Source organism: Anopheles stephensi, chromosome 2, assembly GCF_013141755.1.
Source record: "Anopheles stephensi strain Indian chromosome 2, UCI_ANSTEP_V1.0, whole genome shotgun sequence".
Taxonomy (NCBI): Eukaryota; Metazoa; Arthropoda; class Insecta; order Diptera; family Culicidae; genus Anopheles; species Anopheles stephensi.
Genome location: NC_050202.1, coordinates 70,745,927 through 70,771,298, shown reverse-complemented (window position 1 = coordinate 70,771,298; position 25,372 = coordinate 70,745,927). Strand labels below are relative to the sequence as shown.

Genomic DNA, 25,372 nt, shown 5'->3' with positions numbered 1-25,372 from the left:
CAGATAGGGCGTGCCGAGTTTACTTTACCAATTTCTCCGTAAACGCAACATTCTTCGTAACTCAATCACAGCAAAACAAGGATAAACAGTCTCCTGTTAAGGGTGAAGCGGTTTAAATGAGATTTGTATTCTTGATTGCTTAAACAGATTGTCATCTGAAGGTTTGTTTATTTAAATTTCGGCACGAATGACGTTTTGATACAACTGTTTAGGTCCATTTTCGTTCCGTTTTATTATCTCTGGCGTTCGCTAGAGAATGTGAAAAGTTTCAACATATTAACGCACAGCTCATCCAAAGACTGAAATTTGGACAGAAGGCACAAGAATAATGCCGAAGGCTGGCACTGGCGAAGAAAAAGCGTCCATTCTTAGTTGGGATGATTTATTAACGACTTGGAGATTGTGGTTAACCTTAACGTGAAGCTATCAGCCCGGTGGCCCGTTGGGCTTTTGTTGGTGAAATTTATGTAAAAAGTAACCGAATCCGTCGGAAGGGCAAATTAATCTTAAAGTTTGCCTAACAGGACACGGCACGGTTTGATGCTCCTGTGGCATCAAAGTAATGGTTGTTAACCGCTTGTGCCCAACCACACAACCAGTAGTATTAGTGGTAGTAAAACAGCAAAACCAAAGCTGGTGGGCATGGCTTGAGGTCCAGAGCTCCGACAAGCTTAAATTTGCGCATTATCGTATGCTATCTTAAATCGAATACATTGCCATGCACAGTGTGGTGGCAAAGTCACCAGGAAAAACGGGACGACAAAATGCCGAAAGTCGCCTACTCCTAACACTAAACGCTTCCGAAACACTCCGATCGCACCATACGCCATCCACCGGCGGTGCAATATTGAAATTTAATTGCTTCCCATTTGCTTCGCCGCGTGTTGGCATCATGCATGCCGCAGTTGTATCAAACGCGCGACCGACCCCTGTGTCCGGGTGGCTGGCTGTGTTCGGTGGCTTCGCGAAGACAAATTGGAAAACTTTTCCAATCAGCCTGTTTGCCTGCCTGCCCGTGCGTCTGCCCGATCGGACGCGCATTGTAACGGATCAGGAACCAAGGCGACGGCCTATTGCTTCTTGCTAGCCTTTTTTTACATTCCTTTGGCCTTCGCTAAACGGGTGACATCCATTATGATCACGTTAGCTCATCATGTAAGGGTCTTGTGCGGTTTTTTTATGTTTACGGCCACATTTCATTAGATCGTGAAAATATCTTTTCATTATCGAACGGCTCGGATAATACATTTTCGCCTGACGATCGCCAAAGTTAGATGGTGAGATGGGGGAGAGAGTCGGCCATTTTCGACCACTTTGGCAGGCGTACCAGCCTTTTTGGGGTTTTAATTAACGTGATACCTGACACTCGCGCTATCTCCCTCTCCCGTGCCCGTGTGTTGGTGCGACGCAATTGCAAGTGCAACCGATAGCCACCGGAATGATATCAACCTGCCCGTAACGACCTTTGACCCGGCGTTAGAAAAGAAGAAAGAGGGACGTAAAAAACCTCTTCTAGACATACTAAAGGTCTGCAAAGAATGGACAATTCGCAGAAACTCGGCGTGGGGGATAGAATCTTCTCTAATGTCCGCATGAGATTGTGTGTGTGTCTCTGTAGCATGATTTTGGTTCATTCCCATACCCGGTTGCCACCGTTAACAGGATCATAAGTTTGAGTTACCACTGGCTAAGCTTATTAGCGCTTGCTGACTGCGACAGAATGCAGACCCTGGAAGGAAATCCTCTTGCGTAATCCCTAAGCGACCGCAACGGTCATGGAGCGTTGAGTCGCCGTTGCAGGATTGAGTTACATGTCTGACTGACCAAGTGTGTGTGTCTGTGTGTGTATGTGTGTGCGTTTTTTCCTACTGCGTCAGTAGGTCATACCTCACGGATGCTCTGCAAAATCGAACATCGAGGACATGGTGACCGTATGGCACAATTTCGACATCCGGAATCGGTTTGGTAGTTGACGTTTTTTTGCCATCAAGTAATTTGAAAAAAAAAAATGAAGAAGGATATACGCAGGTAAGGTTCGCATGCGTGTTTTTGGGGACACTGGTGGACATTGGTTTTCCGTGTTTGAATCCATGGAAACTTGGAACCACCGCGGGCTGTTACTTCTAGCGAGACAGTGGCTTCGGTGGCTTTATTCTTTTGCATCTAATCGATTGTCACACACTTACACAAACTCATAAACGAGCACACACACACACACGGCTACACACACACCACACACGTACACACACACACAAGACTCGGGTGCACTCAGGTGCTATGGTGTCGTGCGTGGAACAAAACTACTCGGGCATTAGAAAGGTCGGTTGGTACACGAGCTGGGCGACTATGGTAGACTATGGTCGGTGGCGCTACAGCGAGCTACGCTTGCCAATTTCTAGGCTAGGAAGGTTCCGATATGGCTGGGCGATTCGCGGGAACTCCCACCAATCCCACCATCACTTTGGCGATACGCTAAGGCACTCACGTTACTAAAGTGATTATAATATAGAAAAAAGAAAGTTGCCAACAGAATCGAGTTTGAAACAAAAATTTAAATAAAAAAAGTCTTAAAAATAACCATTGAAAGAAAGGAAATTGAAAGGTTAAATCTCATGTATGGCTGTAAAATGGATAGCTTGTTCCTCCTCCTTTTGTCTTATCATTTTTCATATCTAAATTTTATAGATTGCATGGGGTTTGCAAATATCGGTATTAATTATTCTATGTCTCTAAAATTATTAATAACAACAATCGTTTGCATAGACATTTAGTTACAGCTTTTAATAAAATTGATTATGAAAATACTGATTTTTGAGAACAAAATTAGTATAACTGCTTAGACTTAAAGAGCTTGCATATTGTACTCCATTCGAGTCAACTTTTATTCAAAAATGCAAAATAAATTTTGTTAAATTTATCAGAAAATAAATTCTTCGCAAGATATTAGTGACATCGAAGACATAAAGTTAATTGTAGAAAAAAAAGAAATATTAATTTCATAACTGACACGGTACATATCGATAATGAAAGCTAACAGTAACGGACGAGTAAGTAAGTAAGAAAACCCAAAAAAGTCTAAGAAAACTTGTTAAAGATACATATAAAAATGGGGTCCAAAGTCCGAAGAAGTCGGTGAGTGAGTGCCGAACCCAAATAACAAAGTACCAAAAAAAAAAAAACAGAAAAACGAATAATATGATAAGAAGGTTTATAGCATTGGCACCGTTCCTCTTAATTTTCCGCAACGAACAGTAGTACGCCATGACGGCGCGTAGGTTTTTCCAGCTCTGAGCGCCCCGTGTCGTGCCGTTGGAGATGGATTTGCTGAGCTGCTGCTGCTGGTGCTGGGCGGCAGACGACAGCTCGTCCTGCTGCTGGTACGATGGTTGGTGGCTGTCGAGTGAACCAATCACCGGCTCGAACTGATCGAACGACGAGGACGCCACGGACGGATGGCTTACGCGGTGGCGTGTGAGCAACCCACTGCAGGAACTGTGCCCACCGACACTCTCGAACGACACCATGCGATTCAGTCCGGTCGGCATGCTGCCGTTGTTGTTGTCGTCGTCGACGTCGTCCCGCAGCGAGTACCGGCGGCGTTGGCCACGCGGGATACTTCCGGTGCGACTGCCGGTGCGGGACAGTGGGTGACGCTGCTGATGGTACTGATACCATCGGGACATCGGATCGTGATCATGGTCGTTGAAGCTGTGACTACGGTCAATTGATTGATAGTGGGCCGGTACGGGCGTACGCCGGACCAGCCCGGCGCTGGTACGTTGCTGCGTCGACTGGTAGTCGGCTCGCTGACATCCGTCCTCACTGGCCGTACGTGACACCAGTGAGGTGTGCACCTTCGGTGGTGTGCGAGACGCAGAACGACTGAAACTAGTGCGTTTTGGGGTATTGTTTTTCAGCATCGACAATATACGAGTTCGGAAAATATAATAGAGAGCGAGACAGTGAGAGGGAGAGAGAGAGAAAGAGAGGTGGGGGCAAAAGAAGGGACTATTTACAAAAGAGCATTTCGAGGGGGGCGAAAAACGACAGATATCGCAACAGAACACAACAACGCAAGAACAGGTGAGAAAGAGAGGGAAAGCGAGACCGAGGAAAAACATGGCGGACGAACAGCAAATATGCGTTGTAAGGATGTGTTTTTGTTGCCCCGACGATGTTGAAGTTGTCTGGTCGCTTGGTAGCGACAAAAAGGGACCCGACGACTCATTCTCCAGAGAGTACCACGAATTAATCTCCACCCCTGACAGCGGGTTGTTGTTGGCGCGAAAGAAAATAGATTCGGACGCTGATTCATCATCAGCCCAAGCACCAATTAATTAGAACCGGATCTGTACAGGCAGCTGCAGTACGCCACAGTAATGGATGGGATGTTTGGTCTGGATGGTCTGGTGGATCACACTTCCCCAAAGTTCACCATTGTCAAATTTCTAGTTGTCCGTCCCGGCCGCCGAGGGCTATGATTAAGTAACCACCACCGGGCATTCTGACGTTATTGAACGGGCTTATGCTTAACAAGATCTTCTGATTACAAGTGGTGTTGGTGGGTGTTTCGGTACGAACCGGTGTCCTTGTATTGTGGACCGAGCCTTGCAATGTGAGCTTGTGTTGGAGGGTGTTTGTGTGTGTTAGTGTTATACGTGTTTTCTTGTTGCCTACCGACGGAAGGACTTGCGGGAATGTCGAGCGAATTAGTAACTATAATTTGTTTGACAGAGACCAACATCCAATAGAGAAACACGGCTCGAGAAGTGACAATTTAATGAGGAACAATGAGTTGGGCGAGGGTTTGGCAATCAATTCGGGACTTTGAGGACCTATATACATACAATGTGCGGTTGAGTGCGTACAACATAGCGAACCAAAACCGGACGGATGTTCACTGTGGGCAGGCTTGGTAATTGAACAATTTCCGCCCGCAGTTGCGCGACCCAAGCTCTTCGAGGGAAAACAACGCAACCCATTCGACGACTTTTGGCGCACGGTGGACTTGGGAAGCAGTCGTACAAAGGGGGTTCAGGAAACAAGGGGTACGCTTCAACATCGGCACTTTGTGTCCTGTTCGATCGCTGGATGTATCACTTACCGCTGGCCGGAACCTTTGCTGCCCGACGAAGCCTGATTGCTCGAGTCGTCCTCCTCGTCGCGCGAGGTCGCAATCGAGGCCGTGCCGGTGTTCGTCCCCGGTGACAGCAGGGTCGGACTGAGCAGGCTCGAAGCGTGATCTACGCCGACGCCGCCGCCGGATCCACTTCCGGTGGCACCGTGACCGGATGTGACTCCTCCGATCCCACCGAACGCAGGGTTCGGATGGTGCAGCTGTGAGCTGGCGGACGATATGGTCGAACATGTTGGTAGTATAGCCCCTCCGGATGCTGCTGCACTCGGATTCGTCGGGTCCATCTGCAGGTCACCGAACATTCGAGCGGGGCGTTGTTGGAGGTAGTAGTAATGAAGGAAGGTAGTAAAAAGAATGAAAAGAAAAGACCACATGTTAGTTAGTATCTTCCCCCGGTGCTGTATTTCAAACCGGCAACGGCAGTTTTAAGTGCAACCACGTGTGCGAACGTGTAGCGGCCGGTGGATGCACACACACACAAACGCTACGAGCTACAAACTAACTGCCGCCGGCTCTGTGTCTGTGTGTTTGTTGCGGTTTAAGAGGTTTGTGGTTTAACGTTTTGCTTGGATTTATTATTGTTTACAGGCAATGCAGTGCGGCCGAGCAGTGAGCAAGCGTTGCAGCAAGCGTTACATGGTGGAGGCGCATGGTGTCTCACGCCTTTCACACACTACTGTTCTAGTGCAGAGTTTTGCATACGAGCCGCTGGCGGGGGATCTATTCGGGGAATTAACGATGCAAACCGAGCATACCGAAAAAGTGAAAAACGAAAAACGAAACGTAAAACGATACTATCTTTTCGTTAGTGAATTAGGTGAACGACTACAATGTGGTCGGGAGCATAAAATTCTGCTCTCGCCCAACAAACGTGTTGCGAGCTAAGAAGCGGTTGGGCAAAATATACAGCAGTTGCGCATTGTAAAGTTGGCAAAATTGTGAAGAATTTATAGTGGCAATAAAATTTTGCAGTGTTTTCTGAAGTGGGAAAGCATATAAAAATTGCGTCACGCGGTGCGATATAAAAAGAAACAGTGCTACAACAAGAATCAAACGAGCATTATAAAGTGTGTAGCAAAACGCAGAACGTTAAGAATTTAATCACTGACAGTTTCAACACACAAAAACCAAAATCAATTGTACTTGAGACCAAGAAAACCCAAAAAAGAGGAAGAACTATTTTCTTTTAATTATGTTTGCCCCGGATACGAACTCTTTGCCACCGGAGGCATCCAGATACATCGTTGGTTAATATTTGAGCATTCCTGTTCAGTGCGTGACAAAGAATTTCCCACCGATCATCGGTGCACAACGATGATATGATGGAACGATTTTTATTAGACGAGTTTTGGTTGGGTTTCGCGTTAGTTTTGTTAGTGCCGCTGGGAGGCAAAAGTTTGGTCGAAAAGAATGCCGAACCCATTCCATGCACGTCCTCATGGATGGACTCGTTGTGGTAGATCTTTACTTTTTCCCTTCTTTTTTGTTTCTTGTTTGTGTCCCTCAATCCCGTTCATCACAATCATCAAGAAAGGGGTCTCGGCAAGGGACATCCGCTGGACAGACGGGGTGGTTCGATTGATTCTATTATTTTCGAATCTTCAAATGCCACTCGAATGCCAAATCGATCGATCACCAGGGGGATTCGGCACACAGCTTGGATGGATGGGAAAGGATGTGTGTGTGAGCGTGTGTGAGTGTGATATTGTCTGAATCCCTTCGGCCGGCCAGAAGAAAAGAGGGTTGCTCCAACGGGATTAAATTCCACACTGTGGCGGGCGGCAAGGGATGAGTGAATCGATTCAATGGCGATTTCGTTGTGGTTCAATGCATTCAGCAAAACGGTTCAGATGTGAGCAGGGAGCTTTCCCGCTCTCCAGCTCCATTGGACAACCGTTTGCTTTGACGGATCCGTGCAAATTCTTCCCCAAGGATGCTGAAAGCCGAACGGCAGATCCCGATCCCGGTGATGGTTTGATGGATACGCGAATCAAATATCTGGCCCTCCCTCCGGCAAGGCTGTGTACATTTGACACGGAGCTTAACAGTCGTCATATGCTCCAAACATACGGCATGTGTGGGAAGGGTTTTTTTTTATGACTTGAGCATATTAAAATTTTCGGTTAAATTTTTTGTAGAGTGAAATATGTTTTATAAATTGATTTGTGTCGTAGGAATTGAGTTTCATTTAAAAATTATTTACAAAATGTTTTAGGAAAAATTTTGAATCGCAAAAAATGTACAAAATGTAAAATTGTTTTTGAGATATAATTTAAAATTATGTACATTTATACAAAATACATATTTTCATATGAATGTTTGTTAAAAAATTGTGAATTTTTTTATTGGCTTAGTAAAATAAATGTGCAAATAAAGAAAAAACATGCAAGTAAAATATTCCGACATGTGTCAATTATTTCCAGATCCGTAAAGAGAAAAACTTGAACCAAAAAACTTTACATAAGTTAAATGCAGTGGTTTTCAGTTGTTAACTTAAAAGCAACGATCCTGTTCAGTAAACTCTTTACATGAAATAGGTAAGAAGCCTAGATAACATGTAAAGCCGGACGAACAGCAAATATACGTTGTAAGGATGTGTTTTTGTTGCCCCGACGATGTTGAAGTTGTCTGGCCGCTTGGTAGCGACAAAAAGGGACACGACGACCCATTCTCCAGAGAGTGCCACGAATTAATCTCCACCCCTGACAGCGGGTTGTTGTTGGCGCGAAAGAAAATAGATTCGGACGCTGATTCATCATCAGCCCAAGCACCAATTACAAAATGTTTTAGGAAAAATTTTGAATCGCAAAAAATGTACAAAATGTAAAATTGTTTTTGAGATATAATTTAAAATTATGTACATTTTATACAAAATACATATTTTCATATGAATGTTTGTTAAAAAATTGTGCATTTTTTTATTGGCTTAGTAAAATAAATGTGCAAATAAAGAAAAAACATGCAAGTAAAATATTCCGACATGTGTCAATTATTTCCAGATCCGTAAAGAGAAAAACTTGAACCAAAAAACTTTACATAAGTTAAATGCAGTGGTTTTCAGTTGTTAACTTAAAAGCAACGATCCTGTTCAGTAAACTCTTTACATGAAATAGGTAAGAAGCCTAGATAACATTGGAAGGGTTTCAGATGATAGGGGAATCAGTCTCATTTTATTATAAAGGTTCGTTATTGATTTGTAAAGCTATCAGATTATATTGTAATCGAAGCCGATGATATTTTACGTATAAACGTAACGTATTAACCCAAGCGCTGGCACACCATATTGAATATCATTGGCTGCAATTACAATATCATCTTAAAGCTTTACGATAAAAGGTTATTAATTCCCCTGACATCTGAAACCCTTCCAATGTCTTCCAGCTTTGTTTACCATTTCATATAAAGATATTAAAGAAAACAATCGATGCTTTTGCATTCTCAACTGAAAAACGATTTTGGATAGAAGCTTTAAACTAATATAACAACATGAGCTTGTGTGCTGAATAAAACAGATTATGAGCAGAGTAAAGAATGAACGACAAGCAAGAGCAGAGAGCAAGTAACAGTTTGCCGTTTGCTCCACGGACAGCGAGAACATTATGAAACAAGCAGCTTTCCATTCCATATGAAGTAGTCGTTAGTTGTTTCAATGGCAGAAGTAGACGTTTTGGCATTAAAGAAGGAAAACAAACAAACACAAACCAAAAATAAACGGTTGCAATAATAAAAGTAGCGTAAGCGCAGCAACAAACAGTCCACGCGTCCACGGTCTGGACTTTTAGAAGTAGTGGGGAGTAACTGACTCGATTTTGACAGCAGCAATCAACACAACAATAACAAAAACACGTTTCGAACAATCGTCAGGAACAATGTCAGGCAAATTAAAACATGATTTTTTTGTAATAAGAAAATCGCAATAGAAAAGGTAGCAAGAAAAGGAGTCAAGCTGGGCTTCCTTGCGCTGAACGCTGAAAGCAGCCGTTAACGTACCGTCGTACCGTTTGCCCAAGGAATCGCGTTCAAGCTGACCGTCGAGCCTAACACCAGACGGTTACCAACAAATAACACCTCAATGTCAACATTTATCCTGCTGGAAAAATAGAAGAAAGAAAGAAGATGAATGCTTTTGCGGGGGTTTTGGGCGTGTGCCGTGATGAATGTTTTGTGTTGCGGGCGAACTAAATCTGGTGGTGGGTAGGGCGAATGGCTGAAAATAATTTATAATTTACTACTGTACTTGCGCTTGGCTCCGGTCCACAAACGGGCATACAATAATCTTTTTCTATTGCTTCTCTTCTCTTTTTGTCGATTTATTTTCATACCAAATTTGTGATCGAAGATGGGATATGGGATGAATGTAACGCACAAAAAAAAAATCATAAATTGATTGCAACCATGGCAGAAACATTATGAAAGGCTTCAAGGTGGCTCAAGACGACAGAACAGGAAGCGGGTAAAAGATTCAATTTGTGTCCTAAAAACCCAATACGCAGCTTTTGGCTATTGTATTGGAAGGTTTTTGGGCGCTTTACCGATAACCCTGTTACAGCACCGGTTTGCATAGAAAAAGCTTACTTATACAATCGTGCGAACACACAGGCACGCATGTGTTAGGAAGCGGTAAAAGCGATCAATTCAGGTAGATTCTATGGAAGGATAATGTGAGAAAGTATTACTAGGAAGAACCAACACGCGACAAGAAAGTGTGTTGCTTTTATTGGAACTCGCTCGAGAAAGTGTTTTTGAACATAAAAATGGTTATAAAATCATTTGTTAAATATGCTTGAATGCGTTGCTGTATTGTATGATTGTGATAACAATTTTCAAATGCAGGTCTAGCCTTTCTTGGAGCATTGCAGAAGAGGAAGTTAGAAAATGAGTTTGGAAAAGTTCAGATTACGTACGAAGCTTCCCAAGAAAGTTTTAAATTTAAAATTGTACAGTGGTGAATACAAGAGATTTCCACTACATTTTTCCTTTGCCTTTGATCTCACCAGCCACCAGCAGGTTAAGAGTTTCTCGGTGTGTTTGTTAAGCGTTTTGATCCTACCAACTCTCAGGGCGCCATACTCTGCCCTCATCCAATCTTAAAATTCACTCACTTGCTTGAGACTAAACTTTGTAATTATACTTCGGAAGCTTGTGTGGTGAGGTAGGATTTAAGAAGTTATTTAATATTCCATATAGAGGAAGAGATTTCCTACGAAAGCGTGTTTTGGTTCAAGTGGAAAGGAAACTTCTTAAGTGATCCCTTTTCCTTTGCGAGGACGCTTTTATACATGAGGGTGTGTCCACACAGGAGCTTTAATGTAGCGTATTTGGCGATTTTGACACCTGTTGTGTCAATCTTGGACGATCTCTCCTTGATATGCTAAAACACTAGGTTGAACGTGAGGATTTACCCCTCAACTGTTGTCCAAGGATCCACCTCAAGGAAACTTCAAGGATGTTATAGGAGGTAGATTTAAGTTTTGTTTTGCAGCTTATATTAAACTAGAGTTCCAACACCAAGATTCGTATAATGTTGAGTATGATGCTTTCAATAAAAACTGACGCAATACCGTGAGAGCGTTTTAGAAGGTTAGGTAGGAAAATGTGAAGTTGGATTCACGTTGGCAATGGATCCTAGAACAGCTCTAGCTACTTATAGGAGGAGTGTTGATGATCCTTGCAGTCTTTTAAACACTTTGTTTTGTGATACTGTTCGTTTGAAGCCTGGAGAACACCAGAGGATTCTAATTGTGATGTTTCTGCTGATGCTGTTTCTTCTGCCACCGGTTGGGAACAACTTCTGATCTAAAAGTCAAAAATCTGACGCAAAAGGCCAGCCATGAAATTTGCTGTGCATCGATTTCTTTTAGATATTGTAAAGAAGATATTATTGATCAACGTACACATGACTGACTATCCAGCTGCGGATTAAATCAAGTCACAAAAAGCCAGAAATGGCAAGCCGATAGCTCTCGAGGTTGTGCAATAGCCCTCGAACCCACTCACGATCCAGCGCTTTCGTCTACCAATCGTTTATCACTCCATGTCAGTTTCGACCTGTCACGCCTGCGCTGTCCGTATGGAAAGCCTAAAAGAACTTGACGATCTGGGTCATCCTGAGTCATTCTCATGACGTGACCAGCCAACCGGAGACGGACGAGTGTAATTCGCTGCACGATAGTGAGATCATCGTACAGCCTGTAGAGCTCTTCATTGTAGTCTTCCACACATACGGGGCCAAAACTTTTTCTGAGCATCTTCCTCTCGAACGCGGCTAAAAGGGTTTCGTTAGTTTTGGATAGAGTCCATGTCTCGGAGGCGTATGGACTGGGACTGGGACTATAAATGTTCTGTACAGTCCCAGCTTCGTCCGTCGCGTAGTATGACCGGTTGACAGCCAGCAGCCTTGAGCGTAACATTTTGTCATCCTAAAATGCTTTCATTTTGACAGACGAGTCGAATATTCATCTCTTGTGTCATTCCATACCAACTAAAACAGGGAACGCATAAATCCTGTGTTTCCTTGAACCTATACGATACGGAAATATAGATGGCTTATACGAATGAAAATGCTCTCGTGTGGACACGGCCTAGGAAAAATTGTAAGCCCTAGCAAAAGGGAAGCAACTCCCTGGCATCAGGTGTAGGCCTGGTCGTCCTGCCCTGTCAGATGATGCATCATTAATATGATTTCTCCGTGGAATAATTTATGGCTCATGCATTTTTCACTACACTCTGTGCATCCTTTTTCCGGAATCATTGCACCGGCGAGCAATTCTTTCAGAAACACACTGAGGCATAATAGCATTGCACTTTGTCGGAGAAATCTAAACGCGACTAATAAAGCCATTTTCTTTCTTGAATGACGTGATTGCAGTTGAAAGCAACTTGCAACTAGTGGGACAAAGATAGCGGCGAAGCGAAAATAAAACAAGTGACCACGGACCAAGAGATTCTTCGCAGCGATCCAATATCGGTCCCTTCGTAAACGAACACCGTGAATGCAATGAAGCGTTAAACTTTGAAGCGTGAAGCGTGCCGGCATGAGCAGCACAGTTGCACAGCGAAGAAACGATTTCAACAAATTGTTATTTATTGCTTATGTAAATGGGATTGCTTAAGTCTCCGCAAGTTGGGCATCAAGCTGGTTGTTTCTTGGTGGTGGGATTGGAACTGCGCTGTACTATAGTTTCTTGTTGCTTCGATGTCAAGGTCATCTTAAAGGCTACGAGTTCCGTTTGGAATTGCGTGACATCACCATCCGCATGGTCGGTAGTTTAGTTTCAGTGTAAGAATGTCTCAATTGAGAAGGCTCAAAAAAGGGAGTACTTTGCTTTATTAAAAATCAATACCGTTTCTACAGCATCGAACTCAAACATATGTCGACCGCCGACACCGATACGTTTTGACAGTCAGCCTCCCAGTGACAGCTGTGGAAGATTCGCCTGATTGTTCACTTGTTGGTGCAGTGGGAGAGTAATCCACTTACACAAACTGTCGGAACGCATTTATGGGGGTGAACGGATCGCGCGATTCGCACTTTCGGACAACAAGTTTGTCAACATTTGCCGGGACGTCCCAGGGCGATATCCACTGGTCCACAAGTGGATCGTTAGGGTTTTGCCCTTTCCCTCGGCACATTATCATTTCATATCCTTTTTTGGTCTTTTTTTGGATGGTCAAAAAGGCAATAAGAACAAAAAAAGTCACACACTGACCAACTGGACTGGTCATTCACATCATCGTCGACAGTGTGCGAGACTTGGTCGGTCAGTAACATGCCACGTCACGCAGCACAGTCCGGCAACTGAGCATCTGTGGAATCATAATTCTCGGTGATGATTTGGTAGACGCGTCAGTGTGTGTGTGTCGGTCGAAAGGGAAAAAGGCCTTGAGCGTGCACTGACTGAAATGGGTCCGGTTGGATTGGGTTTACCTTTCACTCGCTTTTCCTGTTTTCCGTTGCTTCTCTAGTCTCACTGGTTTGGGTAACAGATTGGCAATAAGAGAGATGACATGTCACATGCGTTGTCATGTGTGTGTGCGTATGTGTGTAATGTCCCATAAAAAGTTATGAGGGTGTGTTGGAAAGGGGTGCGTATGTATTTTTGTCCGGTGTCTGTACGGACTCATCTCTTCGTTTTGACTTTTTGTGACCCTTCATTATGCCGGAGTCCTTTGCTAAACCAAACGGATTGGATTTTGTTTATCTAACCGCTTTCGACCCGGCCGGTTCGTGTTATCACGATCAGGCATCCCGACACATACCGGTCAGTCGCAGGCTGTGGATTATTTTTTGATGATCGTTTTTTGTTCTTGCAGATTGTTAGCATGATTTATGTGCTGAACGGGCAGGTTGTGCACTCGGTGATTTGTTTGACTGCACGACATGCTTAGGTGTGATTAAATTTGCATTTTGACCAATAGTTTTTAATCGTGTTGTGTAATCAAACTTGGAGAAAGGATTATAATTTTTTATTAAATGTAGGGGATTTGAAAAATCCAACTTTATTTTCTTGTTTTGAATGAATAAAATAGACCTCGTTGGGGAAGTTTATCGATTAACGAGATTAAATTTGAAACGATAACAATTGTTAAATTAGAAATTTTGAAAAATTATATCTCATATTTATACTAGAAAAACCCTCGCGTTTAAATGAAGCTGTAACCAGCTAAACTCAAGCCGTTTTTGCTGCACATTCGGTTATAACAGCTCATTAACATACACCACAATGGCTGGTTCAGGTGCAGCACAAATGGAAATTTGAATAGCAGCAATTGCATTCGTCGGTGGCGGTTTTGCTGATTACAGAAAGCGCGCAATCTCGCGCACCATATCACGATAGCAACCGGCAACTGGTGCCGTTGGAAACGGATAGTGCCGTAATCATTATTGGCATGATTTATGAAGTTGTTGAAAAGCGCCAGTGCAGCAGCGACGGAACTTCATAATGGATGTAGGCGAGCTGACGAAAGACAACCGACAACTAACGAGCTCGAACCGGTAGGAGCAAAACTTCCTTTTTTTTTATTTGCGTTTGTGTCCCCACACGTGAACCGACGTGGAGACTTTTAGAGGTAAGGTTTAAATTGTTTGATAATTAATTTGTCTAAATTGAACCGTTTGCTGTAGTGTGTTTCCCGCTCGTTAGCTTTGTTCGTTATTTGCTGTCAAACGCTCAGTCAATCTCCAATCTGGACCTTAAAGCGGACAGATCAGACCGTAATCGGAGTGCAAAGGATAGACCGAAAAGGTTGTTTAAAGTTGTAAATTGGATTGAAATAAAGGAAAAAAAAAACAATGAACCAAAGCGGTAGCGATGTATTCACCATGGTTTTTGTGGGATAAAGAACCCATCACATCCATCATTCATATTAAAGTCCGTGCTTCATCTTACGGTCGGAGCGTTTTTGTGCGCCCGTGTGTGGCCTAACGTAGAGTGCTAGAGCGGAAAATAAATTTATTCCATTTCTACAAACATTTGCCCATGCGATGTGGGAACAGGATCAGACGGTTTTACTTGTCTGGCTGTTTTTGTTGTTTTGTTTTTGTATTTTCCTTTGGTTCTTTTAGTGAAATGCTACACCACTCACTGTAAGCGAGATCGATGTAAGACAATATTGGCCATATTGTCAGGGCAAAAAATAAAGGCTGTAACTGAAAGCCTTCACATGTTTAATAAAATATGAAATTGACGACTCTTTTCACTTTGCTTACGATTTTTTAAAGTGTTATAAAAACCAGTTTAAAAATGATATTTTACCTTTAAACATATCAGAGAAATAATGTATCAAAAAGACATTACAAGCCCCGGTTTGTTAAAGCTACAGTTCGTTTTATGAGGAGATCGTAAAAGAACCTATAAGCAAACGATGTGCAGTAAAGCATGATTCTTGATTTTATGCATTCATCCTTCGATAATTTTGCTTGCGCTTCAATGCCGATGTGGAAGAAAACAACTGAACCGTATTATTTGTGTTCGAATTTCACTGAAGACACATGTTTGTAGCAATACTGGCACTTGTATTGGATAAGCAAAAAAAAAAGGCTAGTGTGATTCAAGATGGCGTGCTGCTCAATAATCACTCGCTGTGGCGGCACCTCGCTACATCCGGAGCAACTGGTGCGCAACAACGGCTGAAAACAATTTTGTTTGTAAATCAGTGAAAAATCGCTGAAGGACGTCATTTGATATCAAATCGCGGGATACATATTCATCCCGAAAACACACTATGATTCGTTTTCGCTTGAAGAAGGGTCTGGAAAAAAAAGACCCCGTGATAAAAGTAAACCGTCCCCGTTTGGTTGGGTCCAACAAGCATTACCGCTCGTAAAACATATCGAATGACTGTTAAATCGATTTTATTGTCGATCTTGTTTCAGTGTAACGACAAGATGGCGAAATTGGGCATCAATTTGATCCCAGAATGAGGCCGAATGGGTAACTGCGAAAAAGAGAAGCATTAAGCGAAATAGGAATCAGTTTTGTTACCATCCGGTCCACCGATGGAGGCGCCTGGTGGTTAACTTTTGGCGTGCGGTCGTCGTCTGTTGGTTTGTTGTGTTGTTTTACCGATTGGAATGAGTTGGTTGTTGTTCAGTGAGATGTGCATGCTTTGTTGCTTTTTTATGCAATGATTACAATGCTATCTGTTGCCTTCAGTTTATTTTTTGGTAAAATAAATTATATTCGATCGTGATATGTTGTCAATTAAGGGTACGATTTCCTAAAACTATCCTAAATCTTGTAATATGAAACTTTTGGGTTTTTTTTTCAAATCACTTGAGGTAAAAAAAAATAAATTGCTTTTAAATTGCATCATTTTTTTCCAACCTCATAAAAATAAATTATCGTCATGAGGTCATGAGAATTTACTTAAAATAATCATGTATGACATTGATTTTTTCATACTGTTTTATTTTAAAAACATTTTTATTTTTTGGAATGAAACGTATTCAGTTTAAAAAGCTTAACAAGAAAGCAAACCCTCAAATGTGGAACAATCGAATGCCTTGTACTCATGTGCTGCATTTAAAATGCTCCATACACCATACACAACACCATTCAACGCCTTTTGCAGTTCAAGTTAACTCTCCCAATTCCAAAAAAATAGCATGGAAAAGGTGGCAAACATTCTCGGTGCTCAGAATTCAAATGGTAAGATCTTCTCGGAACCATCCTTTCCAATGGTGTTGGTGAAGTTTGTGGAAAAATGTGGCGTACTCTGTGTGTTTGTGTCGATTTGATTTTGAATTGCCGCAGCAGCAAAATGGCTCAAGTCCTGTTCAAACATGCTTAGTTTGAAGGAAGTGAAAATTGATTACTATTTGTTTTGCCCAATTCTTAAATGTAGGATTATTTTCCGGTTGGTATTAAATGTATTTGTATTTTTCCTTCGATGGAAACAATTACTTGATGATTCTTGGTAAGAGACAGTATGTTTTGGATGGTTTTCAGAGTTTGATAAATTGTTTGCATCTGAAAAGAATTCAAATTTCGGTTACCAAGGTTGGTGAATACACAAAATTAATCGTTGATCGATGTGTGTCATGTGCACACCACGTGAGTGAAATGAACAGTTCGCCTGAGATAGAAGTTTAGATTGGTTTGGCATACCCCCTAAGATACTTCACAACAGATCAAACCGACAAAAAAAAGGCATACTCTAACCAAATGAACCATCCACTAGATTATTCAAAAACTTATCTATTCACCACACATTCAACCAACCGTCGTCCTGTGCTGTGTATTGATCGGTCGCCAGTAAGCCTGTCGGCCTCGGCATCGCTCCTCCAAAAACCGCTGTGGTGCTTTTCAAGAGCTCAAGTATTCAGGCCGTGTGTGGGTTGTGTTGGAAAATTTGAAAATTTGTTCAAACTGTAGTCTCCAAAATTTTACCACCGACAGTATCAGGTATGGTGCCCTGATCCATTCATCAGCGGTCAACAGTACACGGTACATCGAACGTGGGCTGTGTTTGGTGGTTGTTTTTATGCAACACTGTTTTGGTGAAACATAGATCGAGGAGATGGGACGTTTGTTTTGTCCTCGAGATGAGCGTGTGTTTGTGTGTTTTGGATGGCGATGGTACCGAAGATAACTAAGCAACATCATATTGTGAGCCACTGGACTGTACGGTACGGGTGATGTAAGTTTGGACGATGCTTACGAGAATGTTTGGTCAAATTAAGATAATGTAGCGGGAGCGTACATGTAAAGCAACATTCCTCCGCTACGAAGCTCCCTCGAAAAACCAATGGCCATCGAAATCAAGAGGTTGGGAAATGTTTTAATATAATTAGCGTAAAGCAGATGAAGTTGATTTTGACGTCTCTGTTCACTGGTTCAACGAGAAGAGTTCATTGTTAGCATTTAATTATCGTTTAATTGCATGCTAATGTTGCAAAAGAGGTTTGGTAAACAAAAACATATTACGTACAATGGTCGAACAGGTGTGCCAATTACTCCTACATTGGCCAGTGACACGTATAAGTCCTTATTTCCAGGCACGATCGTTCGACAAAAGTTCGCTAAATCGAGAAATTGGTATTATGGTTGTCAAATTGGCTATCGATTAGACAGTGCAAGGAGCTTGAAACTTAACGAAACTTTACACACACAACACAAACTCGATTTGGACGAAATTTCTGCCGTCAGTCTAGAGCTACGAAAAAGACGTCGAAGCGTTTTTTTGTGGACTTTAGAGCAAACCAGATTGCAGTGAATGTATCGGAAATTTTAAAATCTCTGTCATGAAGGAAATCTATCCACTATTTGCTATTCGATTCATATTTTTTTCTTAAAGTACGTCCAGGCTGGATTTTTTTGTGTATGGACTTGTTACACTAGACGAAACAAAAGCTTGATTTCTCTAACTACTAGAAGCCATAATACCAATCGACTAGATCTCGACCGATAGACATGGTTTGTTTGAGAGTTCGTCTGTTAGAGAATCGCAGATTTGATTTGAGAGGTTAAACGATGTCTTTAAAATTTCAATGTGTATTGATAATCCAAACGCCTAGCCTACAGTGAGACTCGATTTTTCACACATGTGCTTTTCATACGTGATACGTGAAGTTGAGCAATAATTTTCATCCACCAACCATTGCTCTGGCCCTATTCTAGCTACAGTTTGCACATTCACACTCTCTACCGTAATTATTGTATACGTGAGCGCCAACAAAGCAACAATGGATCAATTATTTTCACTAGAGCCTTCCCTACAGTAAAACCACGCAAGCACACACTCGGTTCTATCTAGTATCACACAAGGAGTTTTGTCAACCCCTCCCAAAAAAAAAAAAAAAGGAGCACAAGGCAGCCAACATCGGGGAGCTTGTACTTCATAGCTAGGGCAGAAAGCATCGAAAACAAATCAAAGAACTAAACAAAAAAATAATACATACCTGAGGCTCAGAGTCTGCCAACAAGTGCTCCAGCTCCTGATTGTTACAATAAGTGTCAATAGAATGATTGGATTTTAATATTAGGTTTGATTTAAAAAAAGCAATGAACAAAAGCTGTTTAAGAACTGCCCAATGGATTATTAGCATTGATTTTGTTTTCCTACAGTTTAAGTGTATAATACAAATTTTAGGAGCTTGATGTTTGACAAACTTGGTTCACAAAATCACACTGCCGGAAATGACACGCACAAACAGTAAACCGTCGGGAGGAAAGGATAATTTCATGCGTAAAGATTTAAATTCCCAAACCCTACCGGCAAACAGCAGTTGCTTTCCTAGGTTGATTGTCCTTCGCAAAACAGTGAGGACGTTAGTTTGCCAAAATCCTTCTGAGAATTGTTATTCCTGGTTTCCTTCCCTGTACGCTTACCAACCGCGGGTCGTCGGGTGGGTGGGCATTCGGTGCCACAGTACATAAACAACGACGGTATATTTTAAGGAAATGAATCACCATACTGGACAGAAAAACATAAATCACAGTCTCACGGGCAACATGGTGGCCACGAACGGTAGAACGAGAGACTGGCGTTGGAAAAGGGCGTACGCACGCTCTACCACGGAACTAATACATGACCAGCCAAGTCAGTGTGGCTGGTACGCGTTGTAAACTTTCTGTCTGTAACTTGTCCTTGCGGCACAAACCGTACGCTATCTTGAGGGTTCTTCCATGTTCCTATTGTTGCTTAGAAAGTGTGTCAACTTGTTGTTTAACTTTTTTTTTACTGCGGGCGCCGTGATAAGCATTTGGGCCCTGTGTGATAAGGGAGAAGGAGAACGATCGATGCCTTGAATTATGCGTAAGTTGCGCAATCGAAGCTAGCTTTCACGCCGGAAGCTTTCACTCAAAACCTCCCGCATGGTTGAGGCATTATAGTCTAGGGATTGAGTCTACTAGGAACCGAGTCAAGAGGAGTTGTTTTTTTCGTTTGGAAGACCATCATATACTTCTTTATGATATCAAACCTCCTAATTTTTACAACCAGCAAAGCCTTCCGTATCAGTCATACGTTTGTAGTGGGGCAAACAAAAAACCAGAAATTTTCTTTGTATGTGACATGCACAAAACACCCATTTCCGTTTGCTTATTGGACGCACGCAATGTACGGGTTCAAAAGGACACGACAAAAACGAACCAAAAGTGACAGATGTAACCAATTTCCGATAAGCTATCGATTCATGTTGTTTTCGCCGGAGTCAACCCGCAAACGAAAACTGTTTCATAAATCATGACTCATTTCCTTTTCGAGAGGATCCTTATGATTTGGCCAAGTATTGTGTTTGTGGAAGTAAAAGGCGATGAGCTATGACTTGTAGGTAGTTAACCACAATGTATGGCAGAAGTAAATTGCCTTATTAAATGCTATTGGATTCTCAAGTTTCAGTTCAGTTCATAACCTCATCCGCTCTATAGTCCAGAATTGGCCTATAAAGTTGCTATTTGGCTTTGATCCTCGCGAGTAGGCGATTTGATCATCGACTCAAAAGATGGGCATTATTTAAATCCAGAATTATTAAATTGTCATTCGGATGGGACAGTTTTCTCATGAAACTGATTGACAATATCAATAAGCTGCAATTTTTAACAAATATGTCTTGAAAAACCTTGGATGTTTTAGTCGAAGTAATTTATTTTAAATAAAAAAAAAGACTTTTCACATGAAAAACGTTAACACGTATAAAATAGGTGAAACATCTTAACGAACAAGCATAACGAAGTTTTGAAATAACTGAACAGCATAAGCGTCAGGAGTAGGAAAAATGAAATTGTTAGACAACACTGACCACATAGAAACCAGACGTTACGGAAAGGATAACATTGGAACCATCAAATTTACGACACGTACGGAATTGGAATCAACAGTTGGGTGCGCTTGGGAGTTTATTTAGTTGAGTTTATGCTGAGGAAAACGTTACATTTGTTCAAAAACAAAGAGGAAAACAATGAAGGAGAAACAGCTAGAGAACGTTAGCAGAAAGGGTTGCTTTTTTTTGTAGCGGAAAAATGGTAAATTTGCTTTTAATTTTCATCGGGTTTTGTGAGCGTGTTTGAGGAAAACAATTTTGCGGGGGAGCGGGGAGAGTATTAAAAGTAAGTTTCATTCATACCTTCACCTCGCGTATGGTCGAGGGTATGAGAAATTTGATTTTCCTTCTGACCTCCATGACATGCAGAAGTAGAGATAGATACACACAGATACGCAAACAGAGAAACAAAGACGTAGACGACGAGAAGCAACCGCTGTCCGCGAGTTTTGTTGCGAAGCCCGCAGAGATGCCCGTAGATCCTGGCCGGTTTTGGCTTTCGTACACGATTCCCTGCAGGATGATGCTAACGATGTTGATCTAGAAATGATCCTACGGTTCGCGGCGACACGGCTCGTGTGCGTGTCGGTGTATGATTTTTTTTCTTTTTCTTCTCGCTAACGTTAACATTCTTGGCGGTGGCTCCAAGCGGTCGAAGCTATTTGCACCATTTGAACCACTATTGCAAACCGTTGCGTTGGTGAAAGCTCGTACGTTGCCGTTGCACCTAGATATGTCATGCGCCAACAGATACCAATTTACACTACAGCAACATTAGAAACTGAAGCGAAGTTTGTATGTGAACACACTCATGAAGTTCCTGTAAGTTCAGCGGTCGTGTTTTAGCTAGCCTGATCGACGGTTTTGCACAGTTCGTTTTGATACACAGGCCTAAACACAGGAAATTGTTACATTAATAGCATTTGGTTTTTGTTAAGGTGTCTTCAAAGACTAGAACGAAAAAAGATAGAAAAAAGAGATAGAAAAATAGAGCGAATGGAAGTGAAAAGAGGAAAGAAAGAATGGAAGGCAATAGTTATGCAAGCTGTATGAGTTGCAGCAATCTTAGAAAATGATAGAATAGGAAATGAAACGTTGCGAAATATGGCGCATTTACATACCTATAAAGATGTATACCGCGAGAGAAAAAAGAGAAAGAAAGAAAGAAAGAGATGCAATTAGAGAGATGAGAACGAATGCCGCCGTTGGAACATGGAACATAAGTCGGAATGCTAACATATGTACACAAACACACGCATTAATGGAAAATCGGCACGGCGAACGAAAAAGAGGTGTCGGAAGTTGAACAACAAAACAGTACAACAGAAAGAACAATGAACATGAACGTAACGAGATAGTAACACAGGAAACATCTTCTAAGAAGCCTAAAGTTGTCAAAACACGTAGCCAATATGTACAGTTGCGCAATAACGCGCTATATGACCCTCCCGGGGTGGCCGGTTGTTGCTTCGACTGCTTGCGGAAGCTCCCACCGTAACGGAGTTCGCCCAACCATTTCCACGAGCATCTTGATGATGGAAATTGTTTCTTCTTCGAGTTGGTTCGAGGCGTCAGCAAATAGTTGCTGGAAGCTGGAGAGATTGTTGTGTCGCATTCCATCTTGTCTTTTGAAAGTTTCGGAGCGAAATTTTACGGCGAGAACGTTTGACAAATAACACAAAAAGAAAAGCATCACAAGGTCATTTACGGTAGGACGCTGGAACAACAGGCACACGTAGCAACAGCGGGTTACAAACACACGCACCAAGCAACAGGGAAGCGTTGGAACAGAACAGAACAGTTAACAACAAATTAATTCCATTTACAGCAGGAGAATGAATACATTCTTGCGAACGACTGGATACGACAGAGGATTTCATTGATTTGTATACGACAAGGACTCAGAACGGGTAGGCAATGGTACTTCTTTTTTTTACTTAAAGTGGGTTATAACCATTAAATCAGAAGAAAACACAAAAAAACACGGTGTCTAGAGTGTCTCGGTATTATTTTTTGTCACGTAAGCGCTGGAAGAAGAATGAAAGGCTCGAGGTACGATAAAAGTGCTAATAAAATTGTTGCTCCTGGCACACGCCTAATGGAAGTCAGCGGCACATAGAATCACTCGGTTGACCTTGCTCACGGCGGAATTAGCAATTAAGCAACCTTTCTGTCGCTTTTCTTGTTGGGTTTTATTGTATCCACAGAGCAGGGTCCGGAGAAAAAACAAAAAGATTCCGTAGACTGTACTGAGTGGAATTGAGTTTAGTTAATGAACGATGTTCAGCAACAAATGTTGGACAAAACTGATTTAGCACCTACGACGTACGATTATTGGATTAGCAATTAAAAGTTGGGCAGCAGTTCTTGGTCGATAGAAAAGGATTACAGCCAATGATGTTACCATTATGTATACGCTTATGATTTCCAAGAAAGAAGTGCTTTAGATTTTTTTTGGCAATATCTTAACAACTTCAAGGATTTCGTAATACCTCGTGAAACAAAATCTATCTCCGCACACACACACGCACACCTTCGTTGCATTGTTTACGAAGCTCATCATACCGAGAGGTACCAGCAATACAATTCCATTTGCCGCTGAGACAATCGTCAACCTCTAAATACGGTCTGCAACGAACCGTGCCGCAGTACAACAGCACAGTGCAGGGCCAATGCAAATGTGATGAAAATTTAATCTGCTTTACCAGATTGTGTAACCATAAATGTTGCCCTTCCCGTTTGTGCGCCCCACGTATGTGTCCCGTCGGTTTGTCCTTGAGCGCGGGCACTTCGCTTCTTCGACACTCGAGAAAGTGTGCAAAACAACGCTATAAACTTTGTTGGTTCATGGGCTTTTCAGCAGTGGGCAGGCAGCTTTCTTGTTGACGAAGGCAGAAAATGCTGAGATGTTTTTCTCGCGAATCTCAAACCTGGTGCGTTCGAGAACGACGACCGGCTCTGAGGTTGTGGGTTGGATGAGGCTGTATGTTGTTGGTGGGTGAAATGTTGCGATGAAATAGTTCTTTTCAGCCCATGACGGGTTCGTATAGGAAGTTTGAAGATTGGATGTGTTTATGATGTTTCTATTTGTGGTACATGGGATGGTCTTATCGAGGACATCACGAAATTTCTTTGAATATTGACGATATCAAATAAGGTGGAATAAGCCAACGGAATAGAATTCCTGAAATAGGCATCCCGTAAAGGAATGATAATACTGTTTGAAAAGAAATGAGTTTTGCATGTAAATGGAAAATGTCTTAAGCATGTGGAGTGATGTTATAATGAAAGGTATTGTAGCCAATGTAACGTTTCTAGAGTATGCAACACGATCAGTTCTCAGTATCCAAGAGTACGATTTTCAAATATGTTTAAGCTGTCCAATAGCTACGCTAACGATGAGGAAGGATGGACTAAGGCTGCTAAATGAAGTATCGACCCTTAGAAGAGTCGCCATAGTGGAATAAGGTAATTTTTAACATTCACATATCCTTCATCTTCAGGCTCGTTGAAATAAAAGCTTTCTTTGAAATGAATAAGCTCCCCAAGTTATCATTTTATCACCATCACTGTTCCAACTCATATCAGAATCGGTTTCTTTCCAACGATCTTACCAAAAGTGTTACCAATGTTTTATATCATCAAGGTCATCAAAATAGGTTACATTAGTTACATTAATCTGTTGATGAAATATATTTTTCAGCGATATCGAATCGACGTTCCGCCTGGAAGTTGGACTTGCCGACACTTCTAAACCGCTCTGTCTCTGTCTCTGTCTAAATGCTTGACAGAATATGCTACACATGGCTTGTGGACCACGGACAGTACAAAGTTACTTTTACTAGGTATTGATAGTAATAGATAAGACGATAATAAAATGTTGAAAATATTGACAAAAAACATTTAGTATTATTCTTTCATATACCTTTCAAATAATATTTTTGATATCATGATATTTTTGATTTGATGGCAGAAGACCAAATCATCTACAACAAATTAAGCATCGTTTCTCGCTCATTAAAGGTGCATTTTTTAAGCATAGTTTGCGAATAATTTCATGTGATGATTTTTTTGATCTTATAATTATCAATAATTTGAACACAACGAAAAGAAAAATTACCACAATTTCTGAACGCTTCTGAATGAAACCAATTGTAGAGTTAAATACATCTATACAATCAGTTGACCGATCACAATCAAAGTATACGATTATAATGAACCTATCAACGCAAATTGGATTCATTCATTAGTAATGGTTATGAACAGTCGGTTACATCATATGGTCTGTTTCAATTCCGGCCCGGTTAACTTTAAACCCCTCGCTCCTTATTTTATATCTGATAACAAAGCAGAAAATACTGAGTCGACCGAAACTTTATGACTCATCGAGTTGAAACGATGAGGGCAAACACTTGCAGGCGATAAGCCTTTCTCACAACGAAGCAGCTGGAGGTGCCGAACGCCACGTGGGAACACGTTCTGTTGTCTTTAAAGCTTGCTACTCGGTTGAGTAAAGGGGTTCTCCCTATCTTTTTTTAACATCTAGTGCCGAAGGGTGGCTTTTGTGGCAACAGACAGATCATGTCATGCCAGTGACCCACACAGAAACATCTAAAGGATCAAACTGAAAGACAACAGACGACGACCGACCCGGCGCTCCTGTCCTTATCAGAACTTCAGTGTTGAAACAAACCCGCCAACTTCAGACCAACGGGACACGTTCCGCTTGTCCAAATTCTATTGTGCATGGGTTTGTCCCCCGTATTGGCGCGGGTGAAAACATGTGCCGGGTGGGGTCTTTGGGTTTGTTTTCATCTCATCAAGAGGTGGCCGGAAACGAGGAGGAGAAGGAAGGAAGACGAAAACCTCCAAGGAAAGCTCTCGATCAAACAAAAGGGGGATATTTTGTTTCACTTCACATTACAAGTGAGACTCTGTCAAGTGTGTCTTTGTGCTGGGAGGAAAATTAA

At 41.9% G+C, this 25,372-nt stretch overlaps 1 protein-coding gene across 15 annotated transcripts in view; it reads right to left on the bottom strand.

Annotated features, from left to right (window-relative positions):
• LOC118504624 overlaps positions 1-25,372 on the bottom strand; it is a 102,977-nt gene that overhangs the window by 18,393 nt on the left and 59,212 nt on the right. For 8 of the 15 annotated variants that reach the window (XM_036039313.1, XM_036039323.1, XM_036039327.1 and 5 more), the window contains 4 exons: positions 18,540-18,575; positions 9,128-9,227; positions 5,105-5,421; positions 3,229-3,888 (listed from right to left, as the gene is read on the bottom strand). In XM_036039313.1, the coding sequence (XP_035895206.1) occupies positions 3,229-3,888; positions 5,105-5,421; positions 9,128-9,227; positions 18,540-18,575 (1,113 nt within the window). Of the gene's footprint in view, positions 1-3,228; positions 3,889-5,104; positions 5,422-9,127; positions 9,228-18,539; positions 18,576-20,705; positions 21,354-25,372 lie in introns of all 15 variants that reach the window. The other 7 variants (XM_036039324.1, XM_036039325.1, XM_036039328.1 and 4 more) reach the window with 7 other exon arrangements.